We start from the raw sequence: 14983 nt of genomic DNA on the forward strand, positions 1-14983 counted from the left end.
CACACTGGTATATTTGCTCTTTTTGAATAACTTTATTTTGGGAGCGTTCCATAAGCATTAGGAACATACATAAAATGACACACCACTGTTGACAATGAAAAAAAAAAACAGCATTTGATCATTTCCAGCTTTATAAATTTTTAAAAAATGATTCAGTTACAAGAAAAAAAAAAGTTTAGATATTTTAGCAAGTATCACCTTGCAGGACCATAATCACATTTAAGCCACTGACTTACTGTTAATGGAATAAATTCACACTGCATCTACTTACTATAGTATTTCTAAGCATAATCACAGCTGATTGAATGCAATGTGATATACACCAAAATTCATATGGATGTCACACAGTGACAGCATTGTACAAGTAACATTAATGACCTCCAACAAACACATGTTAAATTAGACTGGTCAAGCTAAAGGGAATGTTGGAGCCAAAGAGAAATGTAGTGGAATTCAGATTGTCTAGTAAGACTTGAAACTATACATTAGGATGATGTGAAAACTAAATACTGGTGGAACCCTAAACAAAACACTAGCAGCAACTGTTACAGCCCTCTTAAAAGTTTAAAGAAATCTAGCAAATAAAGATAATAGCGGTTTTGAGAGGATATAAAACTTTGATATACTTCAGCATAACCTATTTGCTTTAAATCAGGTATTTCTTTTTAAGTCTGGGAGTATATTCCAGCTGTTGCTTTTCATAAAAGTTTTAAAAATAAGCAGACTTAATGCTGGAATGCAGAATCCTCCTTGGGCATTAAAAACCCCAAAATGAACTATAAATATATCTTGGTTCAGAAAGCAAGATATTTGAATTACTTCAAGTTGGCAGTACTAAATAAAATATCAGCACCTTTGAGCTAGGTTGCTTGAGGGGCCAAGCAATGAGATGAGGACTGTCCTAATTCAGTGCCCAGTGCTGAAAGTGATCTACGTATAAAACTCCTACTTGTCACAGGAGGCCATGGAGAAAGCCAGAAATAATTTTTCAAATTCAGGCATAAATTAAGGAAATAACATCTAATAAGCTCCCTTGCTTTACCGCATAAAGAAGAAATACTGGCAACACTCTTAATACCTGAATGCATGTGCTGCTTTCAGTTTTGTTTTTTGTTTTAAAGTTCACGGAGTAAGAGGAAAGGAACTGGGGAAAGGAGGAGGACTAAATGAATACATTTCAAATGGAATGGAACGAGTTTGGCTCTTAAATATCTGAACAATAAGATTTTTAAAGCAGCCACACAGGTAGCCAAGCAGATTAAAACAAAGCTGCCTGCACGTAGTTCAAATACAGTTTACCTGGCATAAATGAAGACCATGTGGCACACAGAGAGCTACATGCATATGATTAATACTACAAATTATTAGGTCAAAATTCAGGATAAACATGGCTTGCATTTCTCACAAATCATTCACAATTTATGGCAGGAGAACAGGGTACCTAAAAAAAAGAGACTAATTCCTATCAGGCACCAACAGCATATCTTGGCACAAAATGATCATGTGATTTCAGCTGAGTTACTGAACTTAAATGCATCTTCCAAGTTACCTGGTGCCATGAGAGCCATGGCATCAATGGAGATCATCCTCATATCCGTTTTGACACTCCACGTACAGATTATGGACACGGTAAACTTGCCGCCTTACAACGTTACCTCCAGCCAGCGCATGTGCTCTAGGTTCCAATGCCAAACTGGTAGAGCACTACGTGCATTTAAAACTTAAATTTCCCAAATAACTAAAGGAAATCTGAATATTTAGACCATGTTTGGGTTCTTCATTTCACATTTTCTAAAGGGTTACAATTTTAAGGAAAAAACATTTTACCACATGCTCCAACCCCTTACCCCCACCAAAAAACCCAAGACAAAAACAAAAGTTTAAAACAAACAAACAAACCCAAACACCAAGTATAATATTAATAAAAGAACCATTATGAATCTTTCATTAAACTGAAGCTCACACAAATGTACAATCAATCACAAATTTCAGTAGTTTAGGCTGCAAGTTTAAATCCTATGCAAATATATACAAAAATAGTAACTCTAGATTCAAGAATAAGGGCTTTTCCCAATGCTAAATCCATATTCTAATGCAGCCTGAGCTTTCTTCTAGGTGCTATAGTCTACTTTCTGCAGATTCAAAGCTGTGTCAAGTTGATCCCTATTACCACATGTATACATGGAGCTGAATTAAAGGACAATACAATTCATTTTTAGCACAAAGAAAAGTCTTCCCAAAGTCCATTTAAAATATTTTTAAAGTTTAAGGGATTTTTTTTTGGTTCAATTTCTATTTCTGCATAGCCACAGAAGTTTCTACTAATAAAGAGACTACTTTAGTGTTTTATATGATTATTTTTTTAAAAAGTCTTAATCAAACCTATATCAACATCGGTTCACAGAGTCCCGTTTTCTCCTTTCTTTATCACAAGCTTTATATTTCTAAAAGACCCCTTCATGCAGGGAAAACAGTACTGAGCACCGGTCTTTGTGGTCAGGCTCAAATCTGTGAACTTGTAAGTAGTGCAAGCCACTGACTTTTCTTTGAGCAATGTGCTTACAGTACAAGGAACAGATGCAAAGCTGCATGGTAACATTCTTGTAATCAGCAGTGATTGCTGGGAATGGTCAAAACTGGAGGTCAAACACAATTTTGTCTTCATAGAGGGCAATTACCAGCATGATGGCAAATCCAAACAGCAATCCTAAATTCTGAAGAATGAATTGCCCCACTGGACAGAAGCCATGTTCTTCATTGTCACCATCACCATGCAACATTTCTGGAAGCTAAAAAATATTTTAAAGCAATTTTGTATAATATTTTGCTCATTTTTTTTTTTTTTTTACATTTTCCTACTCAAGAAAACTAGTGACTAAGGCACAACTACTAATAACTATTTTATTGAAACAATGTTAACCATAACACATATTTTAGTCAAACACTAAGAAATTTTATGCTCTAGCTGTGTACTAAGTAAACACTGTATCTGTACCCTCCTCATCCCCCAACAAATGCACATAATATATGTACTAGTCACTTTTTTAAAGTTACTGTCCACTGACATTTATGCTAAAGTATAAGACAAGTCACTGTTGCAAATAAGACTCTCAGAAAACACCACAATTCCCACATTTACTGATCTGTCTTAAGCTCACTGAGAAAGTAAGATTCCTTTGGGGGATAGTTCATTCAAAATTGTATCATTTCTTCACCCTTTTCCATCTAAAATTCTCATTTCCAACTGCACATTTCATCAAGGGTACACATTAACAGACAATTCCAAAATTGGTATCTCTATGCCCTTAAAAGCCATTATTTTCCTTCCGACAACAGACACAGAAAATAGTATATCAAGGCTACACAGCAGAACTACCAAGTTAAGCACACTGCCATCACAGTGTACTCTATTCTCGTAAGTGATAAAATTTTTAAAATTTTAAAGTTTCCAATATCTTTAAAGGCACAGTGCATTGAAAAGTACAACTCAACTTCTAAAGCACAAGCATATATTACATTTAAAAATAATCCAGGGACTTCCCTGGTGGTGCAGTGGTTAAGAATCTGCCTGCCAATGCAGGGGACACGGGTTTGAGCCCTCGTCCGGGAAGATCCCACATGCTGCGGAGCAACTAAGCCCGTGTGCCACAACTACTGAGCCTGTGCTCTAGAGCCCGCTAGCTACAACTACTGAGCCTGCATGCCACAACAAGTGAAGCCCGCACGCCTAGGGCCTGTGCTCCTCAACAAAGAGAAGCTACCACAATGAGAAGTCCGCGCACTGCAACGAAGAATAGCCCCCGCTCGCCGCAACTAGAGAAGACCTGCAAGCAACGAAGACCCAATCCAGCCGAAAATAACTAAATAAAATTTATTAAAAAAAAAAAAAAAAAAAAGACATAGTTCAGGGACTTCCATGGTGGCGCAGTGGTTAAGAATCCGCCTACCAATGCAGGGAACATGGGTTCGATCCCTGGTCCGGGAAGATCCCACGTGCCGTGGAACAACTAAGCCTGTGCGCTACAACTACTGAGCCTGCGCTCTAGAGCCCGCGAGCCACTACTGAAGCCCACATACTGCAACTACTGAAGCCCATGCGCCTAAAGCCCATGCTCTGCAACAAGAGAAGCCACTGCAATGAGAAGCCCACGCACTGCAACGAAGAGTAGCCCCCACTCGCCACAACCAGAGAAAGCCCGCGCACAGCAATGAAGACCCAACACAGACAAAATATAAATTTAAAAAAAATTTTAAAATAAATCCATAGTTCAAAGTATAAAACTTAAATCTTTAACGTGTCTACAGAAATGAGATTTGCTGAAGATGGAATGTATGTGATTATAAGCATAAATTCTTCCCACCCAAACCTAATCAAAATTGCAAAAGAACTATTTCCAATTTTCATGTTCACTTTTCTGTTTTTTTTCAAGTTTGCAGTGAATATCTACAGAAAGATGACATTGATATGCTACTCTCTATTGGACACTAAGCTTTACTCCAAACAATATCTTGGTGCTTTGGGGTTTAGGGAGGAGAAATGTAGCGTTAAGTACATAACGCCTGCCTAGGAAGAAACGTCCTTAATCATTATTAAATAATGAGTACAATTAATCCAACTTCCATGCTCTGACAGTGCTACAGTATATTTAACAATCACCTGAGGGTCCTATTTAAGAAGTACTTCATGCTGGTCATCTATTCTGTTTAGAAGTCTACGGCAGTAGTGTACGCTAATGGAGGTTACTGTTCTTATCCAGCAGAATTAAGTAGTTGTGACAGAGACCATTACAAATGTCAAAGCTGAATAATTGTGACAGAGACTATATGGTCCACAAGCTTAAATATTTACTATCTGTCCCTTGCCAACCCCTGGATTAAGACTAAAACTGGCCAGTTCCTACCTATGGTTTTAGTAAGAAGACTATTTTATTACGTTTTTCCCCAAGTTTTTATAGTTACAAAAACTTTCAGTTCTAACTTCCCTTAATATTTAAGCATAAACATTGTATGTTTCACAGAAATATCCCCTCTAGATATGTGCACATACCAACAAGAAGAGGCACCACAGTGCTTCAATTCTATCCTGAATGCCAACACCAATGTTGTCTGTCATAACCACAGCTAAGAGCCAGCCAGTACCTACCTCTATGACCACAGTTAACATGCAACAATGCTCCAGATTGGTTGATAAACAGGTGCTATCCAAAGCCCCCTAAAAACCAGATGCTTCCAACTGGGTATCCTAAAGGTACTAAAACTTCTGGTACTGTTGCTATCTTACTGAATGACTCTACATCAATAAAAACTTCCCCCTTATGGCCAAAGTGGTCTTTGTAAAATAAAAATGAGATGTCATTGTTGCTTAAACCTTTTAATGGTCCCCCAAAATTTACAAGATAAGCTCTAATCTTTTTAACATGGCATGTTGTGTGACTCATGATCCGATCACCAACTACCTAATTAATGACACTGTAGATATATTATCTATTTCCTAAATGAACCCTAAAATACATGTGGATAGTTTGTCCCTGTCTTCTAGAATATTTAGGTGTTTCCAATTGTGACATTATAACTACTCTGCAAAGAACATTTTCATATGGTTTTATTTTTATTTATTTGCTTGCTTGTTTTATTAGCAGTAATCATTTTACTTTATTTCCTCAGAATACAGTCCCAGGAGTAGACTCACTGGTCAAAGAATGATGCTGTTTATTATTCTGTTTTCTTATATGCCCTTTCCTCTTGCTTCCGATAAACTCTTTTACCTTCTTTAAGACTTGGCTCAAATTTCCTATTCCAGAAAAACTTCCCTAATTTTATTACCCAATTTTTTAGCCAGCCTCCCTCTGTAGTTCCACAAACATGTTGCACCACTCTATCATAACACGTATCCAAAGAATTATAATTAATGGCTGCTTTTCTTCTTCATTAGAATGTAAATCCTTACTGTAATGACTCTCTGGTTCTTTTTAAACTTTTAGCTCTCTAATGTAAGAATTAGCTCATTCATTCTTTATTCAACTAATTATGAACTGCATCTCCAGCAGTAAATGAAATATGACAAAAACGCCTGCCTTCCCAGAACTGATATCATAGTGGGACACACAATGAGCTCAATAAATGTTTAATGTGTTATTAGTAGATTGAGATACAAGTGCAAAGGAACAAAAAGTAAAGTAGGAATAGAGGATGTGAAATGTTGGTGCAGAGACTGAAATATTAGATAGGATGCCTCAAGAAGTGAGGGAGCTAGCCAGGAGAATGTCTGCAAGACATCCCACAGGAGTGACCAGCAGGAACCAGGGCCTGAGGCACAGTGTGCCTCGTAGAGGAGCCGGAGAGGAGGTGAGGTAAGGTTAGGAAAGTTAGGGATGGAAAGGGAGAAGAAATGCTCAGGAGGATTAAAAACCCTGAAGGTCAAAAGAAGAACTTTGTGCTTCTACTCTGAATGAGATGGAAAACCATGGAGGGATCTGAAGCTCACAAGTGACATGATCTAATCTTACAAGGATCACACACACACAAATCTCCCAAGGTGCGTTGTAGATACAGAGTGTGGTGGACAGGGCAAGGGCAGAAGCAGGGAGAACAGTTAGAAAGAGAAAGATGATGGTGGCTGAAGTGAGAGTGCAGTGGAGGTGATGAGGAGATGGGAGCCCTCAGCAGATGTGGGAAGGACAGAAAGAGGGGAGTCAAAGAATGATACTCAGGGTTTTGATCTGCACAACCGGAAGAATAAAGTTATTATTAATAGATGTGGGATTCTATAGGTGGTGCTGGTGCAAGGAGCAGGGTTGGCAAATATCAAGAGCTAGTTTCTGAACATATTAAGTAGGCAACACCTTTTAGATATTCAGGTAAGCAGGTAGGCAGGCTAATCTGGAGTTAAGGAAAAGGCCTGGGCTAAAGATGTGAACTTAGGAATTATCAGCCAATAAATATTTAAAGCCATGAGACTAGATAAGATTACTTAGAGGCCTTTCACCAACATTCAGGGGTAAGGGAAGAGAAGAAGATCCAGCAAAAGACTAAGAAAGCTAGAAAGGTGGGAAGCCAGGAAGTGGTGGTGGTAGAGAAGCCAACGGACCTGGAGGCATCCCAAAGAGAAGAGAATGGTCAACAGCCAAATGCTGCTGTTAGGACAAGGGAAATGGAGACGGGCAGGGTAAGTGACCAGTGGACTGAGCAATAATGTCGTGGTCAATGGTAGATGTGACAAAGTAACATGGCAGAGCGGTCAGGGAGAAAACCTGATGAGCTAGACTCATGAGAGAGGAGAATTAAAAAACAAGAACGGGTGATTTGCTGTAACAGGGAAGGAGAGTAATAAATAGGGTGGTAGCTAAAACTGAAACTGGATTTTAAAAAGATCCTTTTCCCCTACCGTTTTAAGATGGGAAAAGTAACGAGGTTTATACGATGACAGAAATGATCCAGCAGAGAGGGAAAAACAAATGATGCAGGAAAAAGAGGGGGAAATTTAAGGGAGTTAGTGAGAGAGGGGATAGATAAGGTCTAGGGAAAAGTTTGAAGGAGCTGGCTCTAGCTAGGAACATAAACATTTCTTCATAGTAAAAAGAACGACGTTAAACAGGCATCGATACAGGGAAATGAGTAGAAATGGTGATGAGAGCTGGTTGGAGCTGGTCTTGGTGGCTTCGCTGTTCTACATGAAATAGGAAGCAAGGTCATCAGCTGAGCGTGAGGACAATAAATGAGGTATTAGAGGCCTACGGAGGGGGGGGAAAATGGCTGCCTCTAGGTACAAAATATAAATAATTTTTATTTTTTCTTATTTTCTAAACTTTCTATAATAAATAGTCATTAAAAATTTAGGTTATATAATTTGATATGAGACTATCTAACAGATCCCACCAGAAAGAAAAGTGAATACAATATCTAGTTAAAAACAGAAAGTAACCAAATTGTTAGTTCTGCAAACGCACTGCCTAACGTATTTAGGATATTAAAGTAAAATTAATTGTTAGTGTTTAGATTTATTAACTTTAAACTGAAGTTAGAAATAAGGGAAATTACATAAATCCCTTGGAATATACATCATTTCCTGCAGAAGACTGGCTTGCCTAAGGAGGTATAGTCTTTCCTTCTTGTTTGCTATAAAGCAAGCTCGAAGAATTACTTTGTTAACAACAAAAAAGATCTACACCCCAATATTACAAAACCTTCAAAGTAGTATAATAATTCTGTAATTTTATCTTTGTGTGTGTGTGTGCGTGGTACGCGGGCCTCTCACTGTTGCGGCCTCTCCCGCTGCGGAGCACAGGCTCTGGACGCGCAGGCTCAGCGGCTATGGCTCACGGGCCCAGCCGCTCCGCGGCATGTGGGATCTTCCCGGACCGGGGCACGAACCCGTGTCCCCTGCATCGGCAGGTGGACTCTCAAGCACTGCGCCACCAGGGAAGCCCTAAATGTCTTTTCTTTATTTAAGATATCACATGTCTTTAAAATGGGTTATATTTATTAGTCTTTCAAACTACATCCAGATTTCTTCCATTTTTGGAAGTTGCATTCTATTTACAGATTTAGTGTAACAACAAAAATATAAAATAAGCCGTCTTACCATATCCACCAAGGCTACGTAGAGGAACATGCCTGCAGTGATGGCAAAGATCCAGAGTGTGATGTTATTGGCATACTGACCAACAGCTGTGCCTATGAGCATGCCTACGTAAGCCATCATGGCAGAGAGGAGGTTGTATACAATTGCTTGCTTTACAGTCATGCCTGCTTTAAGAAGAACTGCAAAATCACCTGCAGTTAAGACATAATGTGAGTTTTAAAACCACAGGATTTTACACACAAATTCAGGAAAACTCCAATAAAAACAAAATTAAGAATGACATAAAAAAGATAGAGCTTTATAATGAAATTTCACTTTTTACTTAAACCTTAATACATGCAAAAACTTGGGTGAATCTCAAAGGCATGATGCTGAAAGACAGTCTGAAAGGTTATACATGATTCCATTTATATGATATTCTGAAAAAGATAAACCTATAGTGATGGAGAACACTCAGTGGTCACCAAGGGGCAAGGACAGAAAAGGGATGTGACTATAAAGGGATCGCATGAGGGGGTTTGTTGAGGTGATGGAACTGTTACCCTTGATGGTGGCAGCACTGACACAAATCTATATACGTGTTAAAATTCAAAGAACTGTACATCAACAAGCAAGGTCAATTTTACTGGATAACGTGAAATGAAAACTTTAAAAAACACAAGAAAAACATGAGAAAAAAAAGAACTTCACCACTGCTCTTTTTGTGAGCAGCAAATAGAGCTCTCTGCTCTGATCTCTGCCCTTTTTTCAAAGGGAAATGGGCTAAGAAAGAACAGAGGTAACAGACTCTGTATGCTGTTTATGTTTTATTTATTCCAAAAGAAAAATTAAATCTTAATTATGAAAATCGTAAAAATGTAAAAAAAGAATAAAGAGACTTTTCTTACTCATCTAAAGCTGGAACACTAGGTAAAGAAAGGATTAAATATTGTTTAGAGAGACATTACTAGAAGGGCAAAATGCTGCTAGAACTAATAGTCTTTAAGCTAAAGGGTCAAAAGCAATAGTTTTACTAATTATAACAATTTTTTTTAAACTTTTGTTACTAAATATGCCAATGTCCAATCAATTACTGAACATTCAGTATATGCAATACTGATGTGGGGGGCAGGGGCTTGTTTCTTTCCCTCAAGAAGGGATCTTACATGACTAGAAGTACATGATCTGGGTTGGGTTTTTTTTAAGTTATCATTACAAGGTTCTCATTTACAACAGAGAAGCAGAAGTTAACAACAAAGAAATCAGTGCAAGGCATTATTTTCCGTGTTTCAATGAATTGCTACAAACTACATCCTGCAACATTATTTGGGAAAGTTAAGATAATACACCTAAGGAGATTATCTACCAATGGCTTCTAAACTGCCATTCTCCAGTTTTCCATCTAATACTATTCTTCCTACATCTTTTCCCTCTGATCCTAAATACTTAATTCTCCTGCTGAGACTTGGATTCAATGTCAGCTTTTACCTCTTCTCTCCCCTAGAGTTTTAAGCTTCTCTGGCCTTTCTTCATCAGCCTCCTCTAAGGAAACAGTTCCCTAACTTCTTCCTCTGCAAATTTCCTCACCATATTTTTAATAATTCACCCATCAGTTGTATTAAAGGGACAATTTCATTAAGCAGGCAGTTAGGTAATACAAAATGAGACTACAGAAGTGTCTTTTAGGTTATAAAATACAGTGTTTCCTTTTGTAATTTCAAAATAGGATTTTAAAAGGAGCATTACTGAATACTCAATGAACCAAATATCACAGGTAAAACTCTATCAATTTTGATGCCTTCCCTGACATTACTGCGTAGGAAGATGATTGCTTTCATCCCTGAATAACAACCAAACAGCATGAATTAACTAGTCAAGATTCAAGATGAATTATTTAGTTAATACTTTAAAAAATTAAGGTGTAACTTACATACACAATTCCCCCCTTTTTTGACCTTGTGTCCTATGAGGTTTGACAAAAGTACATACCATGTAACCATAACCGTCATCAAACTATAGAACTATTTCATCATGACCTGCCCCTGCCCCCGCAAATTTCCTCAGGCCCCTCAATCCTAGGCAATCATTGATCTGCTTTGTGTCCCTACAGTTTTGCCTTTCCCAGAACATCATATAAATTGAATCATACAGTATGTAGTCCTTTGAGTCTACACTTTTTTCACTTAGCATGATGTGTGTAAGATTCATCCATGTTACAATTTATATCAGAAAACCACTGCTTTTTACTGCTAAGTGATATCCCAAAGATGAACAATAGCTTATTTACCCATTCAGCAGCTTAAAGACGTTTAGGTTGTTTCCAATTTGGGGCAATTATGAATAAAGCCACTATATACATTCATAAATAGATTTTTGTGTCAACAAAAGTCTTCATCTCTTGCATGTAGATACGTAGGAGTGGGATTTCTGGCAGCAATTTATGAGAGTTCTGGTTGCTCCCCACCCTTTTCAGCCCACAATGACAAATCCAGTACCTGAATTCTCATGTGTTTATCTGTTATCGGTATAACTTCTTTAGTGAAATGCCTGTTCAAGTCTTTTACCCATTTTTTGTTGTTGTTGAATTGTTGGTTTTCCTATTCTTTAAAAATCCTAAGTTTTTTGTCAGATAAATATTTTCCAAATACTTATTCCCAGACTGTGGCTTGTCTCTTCATTCGTTTAAGTGTCTTTTGTGTAGAGTTTTTACTTTTTATGAAGTCCACTTTCTTACTTTTTTCCTTAGTGGAGCATGCTTTTGGTATTGTATCTAAGAACAACCTGCCTAATCCAAAAAACACAAAGATTTTCTCCTATGTTTTCTTCTAAAAGTCTTTTATATTTAAATTTTCTTCATTTAGATCAATGATCCATTTTGAGTTAATTTTTGTCTGTGGCGGGAGGATTTTTTTGCAAGTAGACATCCAATTATGGCAGCAACATTTGTTGAACAAACTATTCTTTCTACATGGAATTTCCTCTGCATTTTTCTTGGATTCTATACTGTTCCACTGATTTATGTGCCTATTCTGTAACCAATATAAATTGTTTTGATTATTGTGGATTTACAATAAGTCTTAAATTCAACTTTGGTGTACATTTTCAAAATTCTTCTGGCCATTCCTTTCCCTTTCCATAAAAATTTTTGGAAAAAACTCATTTATCTCCAAAAAAGCCTGCTGGGATTTTAACTGGGAATGTAATGAATCTATATAGAGAATTAGTATATTAAAAATACTGAGTCTTCTGGTCCATAAACCTATAATAGATCTTCATTTAGGTTTCCTTTGATTTCTTTTGTTGGCAAATTGTAGTTTTCAGCATACAGATTCTATGTAATTTTGTTAGATTTAACCAAAGTAGTTTGTGTTTTTTGGTGTTACTGTAAACAGTACTTTTTTTTTTTTTTTTTGCGGTGCGCGGGCCTCTCACTGTTGTGGCCTCTCCCGTTGCGGAGCACAGGCTCCGGATGCGCAGGCTCCGGACGCGCAGGCTCAGCGGCCATGGCTCACGGGCCTAGCCGCTCCACGGCATGTGGGATCTTCCCGGACTGGGGCACGAACCCGTGTCCCCTGCATCGGCAGGCGGACTCTCAACCACTGCGCCACCAGGGAAGCCCAAAAACAGTACTTTTTAAAAATTTCAATTTCTAATTGTTCATTGCTAGCATATACATGACTTTTATATGATGTTCTTGTATCAAGATGAATTATTTCATTTAAAAATCTATCTTTGTCCTAGTCCTATCTCAGGTTATAATTCCTCAAAGTTATCTGCATATTTTTCTACCCTTCCCTTCTCAGTAAGAACCTGTATAAACATTTGAAAAATAAATCAAAAGGAATATCCACGTCGGAATTTACACTGAATAAGCAAATCTATTCATCTTTTGATAAGTCAATATTCTTTCCTTTCTGCTGACAAAGGATATCATTGGCACAAAGAATGAGGTGTGTTTGCCAAAGCTGTTAATGTGATCCAATGTTATAATTATGTCAGTATCTGTTAATATCAACTCTTGAGATTTTTTAAAGTATTTTAAGGTTCTTTTTGTCTTAAATAATGCATGTATACATAATGTATAAATCTAAACAGTGAATGTTCAATTTTTCCTGGACAATTCAGCACATTATGAGTATCTTATTTTTAATTTCTATTTAACTCAGTACACATGAGAGGAAAGGAAAAAATGGACAGCATTACAGATAGCCTCTCTAAGCGAAGTCTTAATAACATAGCTACATTTATTTATCAAAATGTTATTTCCTTGAAGTTGAAACATTACTCAATGTCAAGAAGAGAGTTTGGATCATCTGCCCTTCTGGATTATCCTCAACCTCACTTCCCCTTTATACATTCTTATACAGGTTTTCTTACAAATTATTTTTCAAATGTTTCAAATACAGCTCCTTACTGAAAGGGTGGAAAAAAGTGGAGAGAATGCAACAAAATAATATTGCAACTTACTTAAATTCAGCTATACAAGTTTGGCAAAAATAGAAGAAAGAGTAGTAATAAATCAGGTAATTTCATCCATTACCACACCCCGCAGCAAACATGAAATGAGAGATATGGGTTCTCTATTTCTTCAGATGGTTTCAATTTCTGCACACCTCAGAGTAAACCTCCCTATACTGTTTTAAGGTTTAAAAGTACACATGGTTTTTCATATCACATTCCTAAACACACAAAAAAAAACCCTACCTGGAACACCATTAGGGAAACAGCAATCTGTTCAGAAGAGGAACATCAAATCTTGGAATTACTGACTGGACTGCGGATCAGGATCTCCAAGGTACTACAATGTAATTTCAACATAAGTGACCCCTGAACAACGCAGGGCCCCAGTCGAAAAGCTGCATATAACTTACAGTCAGCCCTCCATATCCTCAATTCCACATGTGAAGACCAACTGCAGATCATGTAGTACTGTAGTATTTACTATAGAAAAAATCTGCATATAAGTTGACCTGTACAGTTCAAACCCATGTTGTTCAAGGGTCAACTGCACATGTTTTCCCCCTTAGGGTATGACTTTAGTATAGAAATCTCAGATTAGTTTTAGGAATTCATAATAAAAAATTTAGCAAGGGCAAAACAGGTTTTATATTAAATAAATTATCCTGGAATGTGACGTATTATGTTGCTTTGCCAACACCTTAACCTATTAAGTGGGAAGAGGACTTGTCGCTATCCACCTGCCATGCATCTATCTCAGCCTCCAAGGGACTGATTTTTCCCTTGCCTGGGAATTCTGACTAAGAAGCTTCTATGTCTGTCTCTATATTCTATTCCTCCCCAAGCGAGTAAGAGTAGATAATCTAATCAGAGCAGAGGCATATATCTGGCCCTATTTTACCAAAGTACTTCCATTACTATGCCTTAAAGGCAAAAATTAGGCTCCATGAGCTTTTTTTTTTTTTTTTGCGGTACGCGGGCCTCTCGCTGCTGTGGCCTCTCCCGTTGCGGAGCACAGGCTCAGCGGCCATGGCCCACGGGACCAGCCGCTCTGCGGCATGTGGGAATCCTCCCGGACCGGGGCACGAACCTGTGGTCCCCTGCATCGGCAGGCAGACTCTCAACCACTGCGCCACCAGGGAAGCCCACGTGAGCATTTTTTAAAACTTCCTTTAGACCACTTCCACCTTGTTGATGGATAAAAAAGCCGAAGCCTTTTCTGTCACCTCCAGAGGAGGAAGCTGAGTTATTTCTTTATGATCTTTCTTCCCTAGGAGCCCAGGCAACTAGAATATGGGGCAGTTTATGTCAATTTAGCACAAGGCATTGGGGGAAATGTACATTCTCATAATGTCTCACTCCTCTCCTTCTGGCAAAGCAGATGTATACTCTGGATTGGTATTTCCTTTCACAGCAACAGTAACACCTTAATCTCTGGTTTGTGGGGTAAAACAAATAAAGATTTTGGGTCTCAATATTTCACTGAGGTGTCCTGGCTCAAGCTTTTACCAGAGCTCTGCACTGGGTACCAAGCAAGCACTTACCTAGCCAATAAGATACGTATTGCATTTGTTTTACATGTGGCTATTGTTGTGTGTCACTCCCTCAATAAGAAACAATAGGAAAAAAAAAGGAGTAAGTGCCAGGTAGGCAACCATGCCTCATTTCCAAACTCTCTGCTACCAGTTCTGTGCTGAAGTGGATCATGGGGGGTAAGGGCAATTCAGTATAACCACACTTAATCATGAAGTGGCCTGACATACTACTTTTAGGGGGTAGTGGGTGGGTAGGAAGGAAGTTGAAGGTTTCCCTAGCATACTGTGGATGTGTGTGTGACAAAAAAAAAAAAAAAGAAAGGTTAAAACTATTAGGCAATGTTTCTCATATATAAAAACTGACAAGTCTTGATTTGTGTTGCTATGGAAGTGCAAGGAAGTATTTGGCATATCATTCTCTTACTAACAT

General features: G+C 38.0%; 1 protein-coding gene across 3 annotated transcripts in view; it reads right to left on the bottom strand.

The window, feature by feature from the left end:
- Positions 1-10: 10 nt before the first annotated feature.
- SLC39A10 (solute carrier family 39 member 10) overlaps positions 11-14983 on the bottom strand; it is a 104819-nt gene continuing 89846 nt past the window's right edge. The window contains exons 9-10 of one of the 3 annotated variants that reach the window (XM_027125378.1): positions 8582-8772; positions 11-2789 (exon numbers count right to left, since the gene is read on the bottom strand). In XM_027125378.1, coding sequence (XP_026981179.1) covers positions 2631-2789; positions 8582-8772 — 350 coding nt within the window. In that variant the 3' untranslated portion in view covers positions 11-2630. Of the gene's footprint in view, positions 2790-8581; positions 8773-13264; positions 13359-14983 lie in introns of those variants that run through there. The other 2 variants (XM_027125381.1, XR_003436857.1) reach the window with 2 other exon arrangements.

This window comes from Aethalodelphis obliquidens, unplaced genomic scaffold, assembly GCF_003676395.1.
Source record: "Aethalodelphis obliquidens isolate GAN/ISIS:26980383/991018 unplaced genomic scaffold, ASM367639v1 scaffold2, whole genome shotgun sequence".
Classification (NCBI taxonomy): domain Eukaryota; kingdom Metazoa; phylum Chordata; class Mammalia; order Artiodactyla; family Delphinidae; genus Aethalodelphis; species Aethalodelphis obliquidens.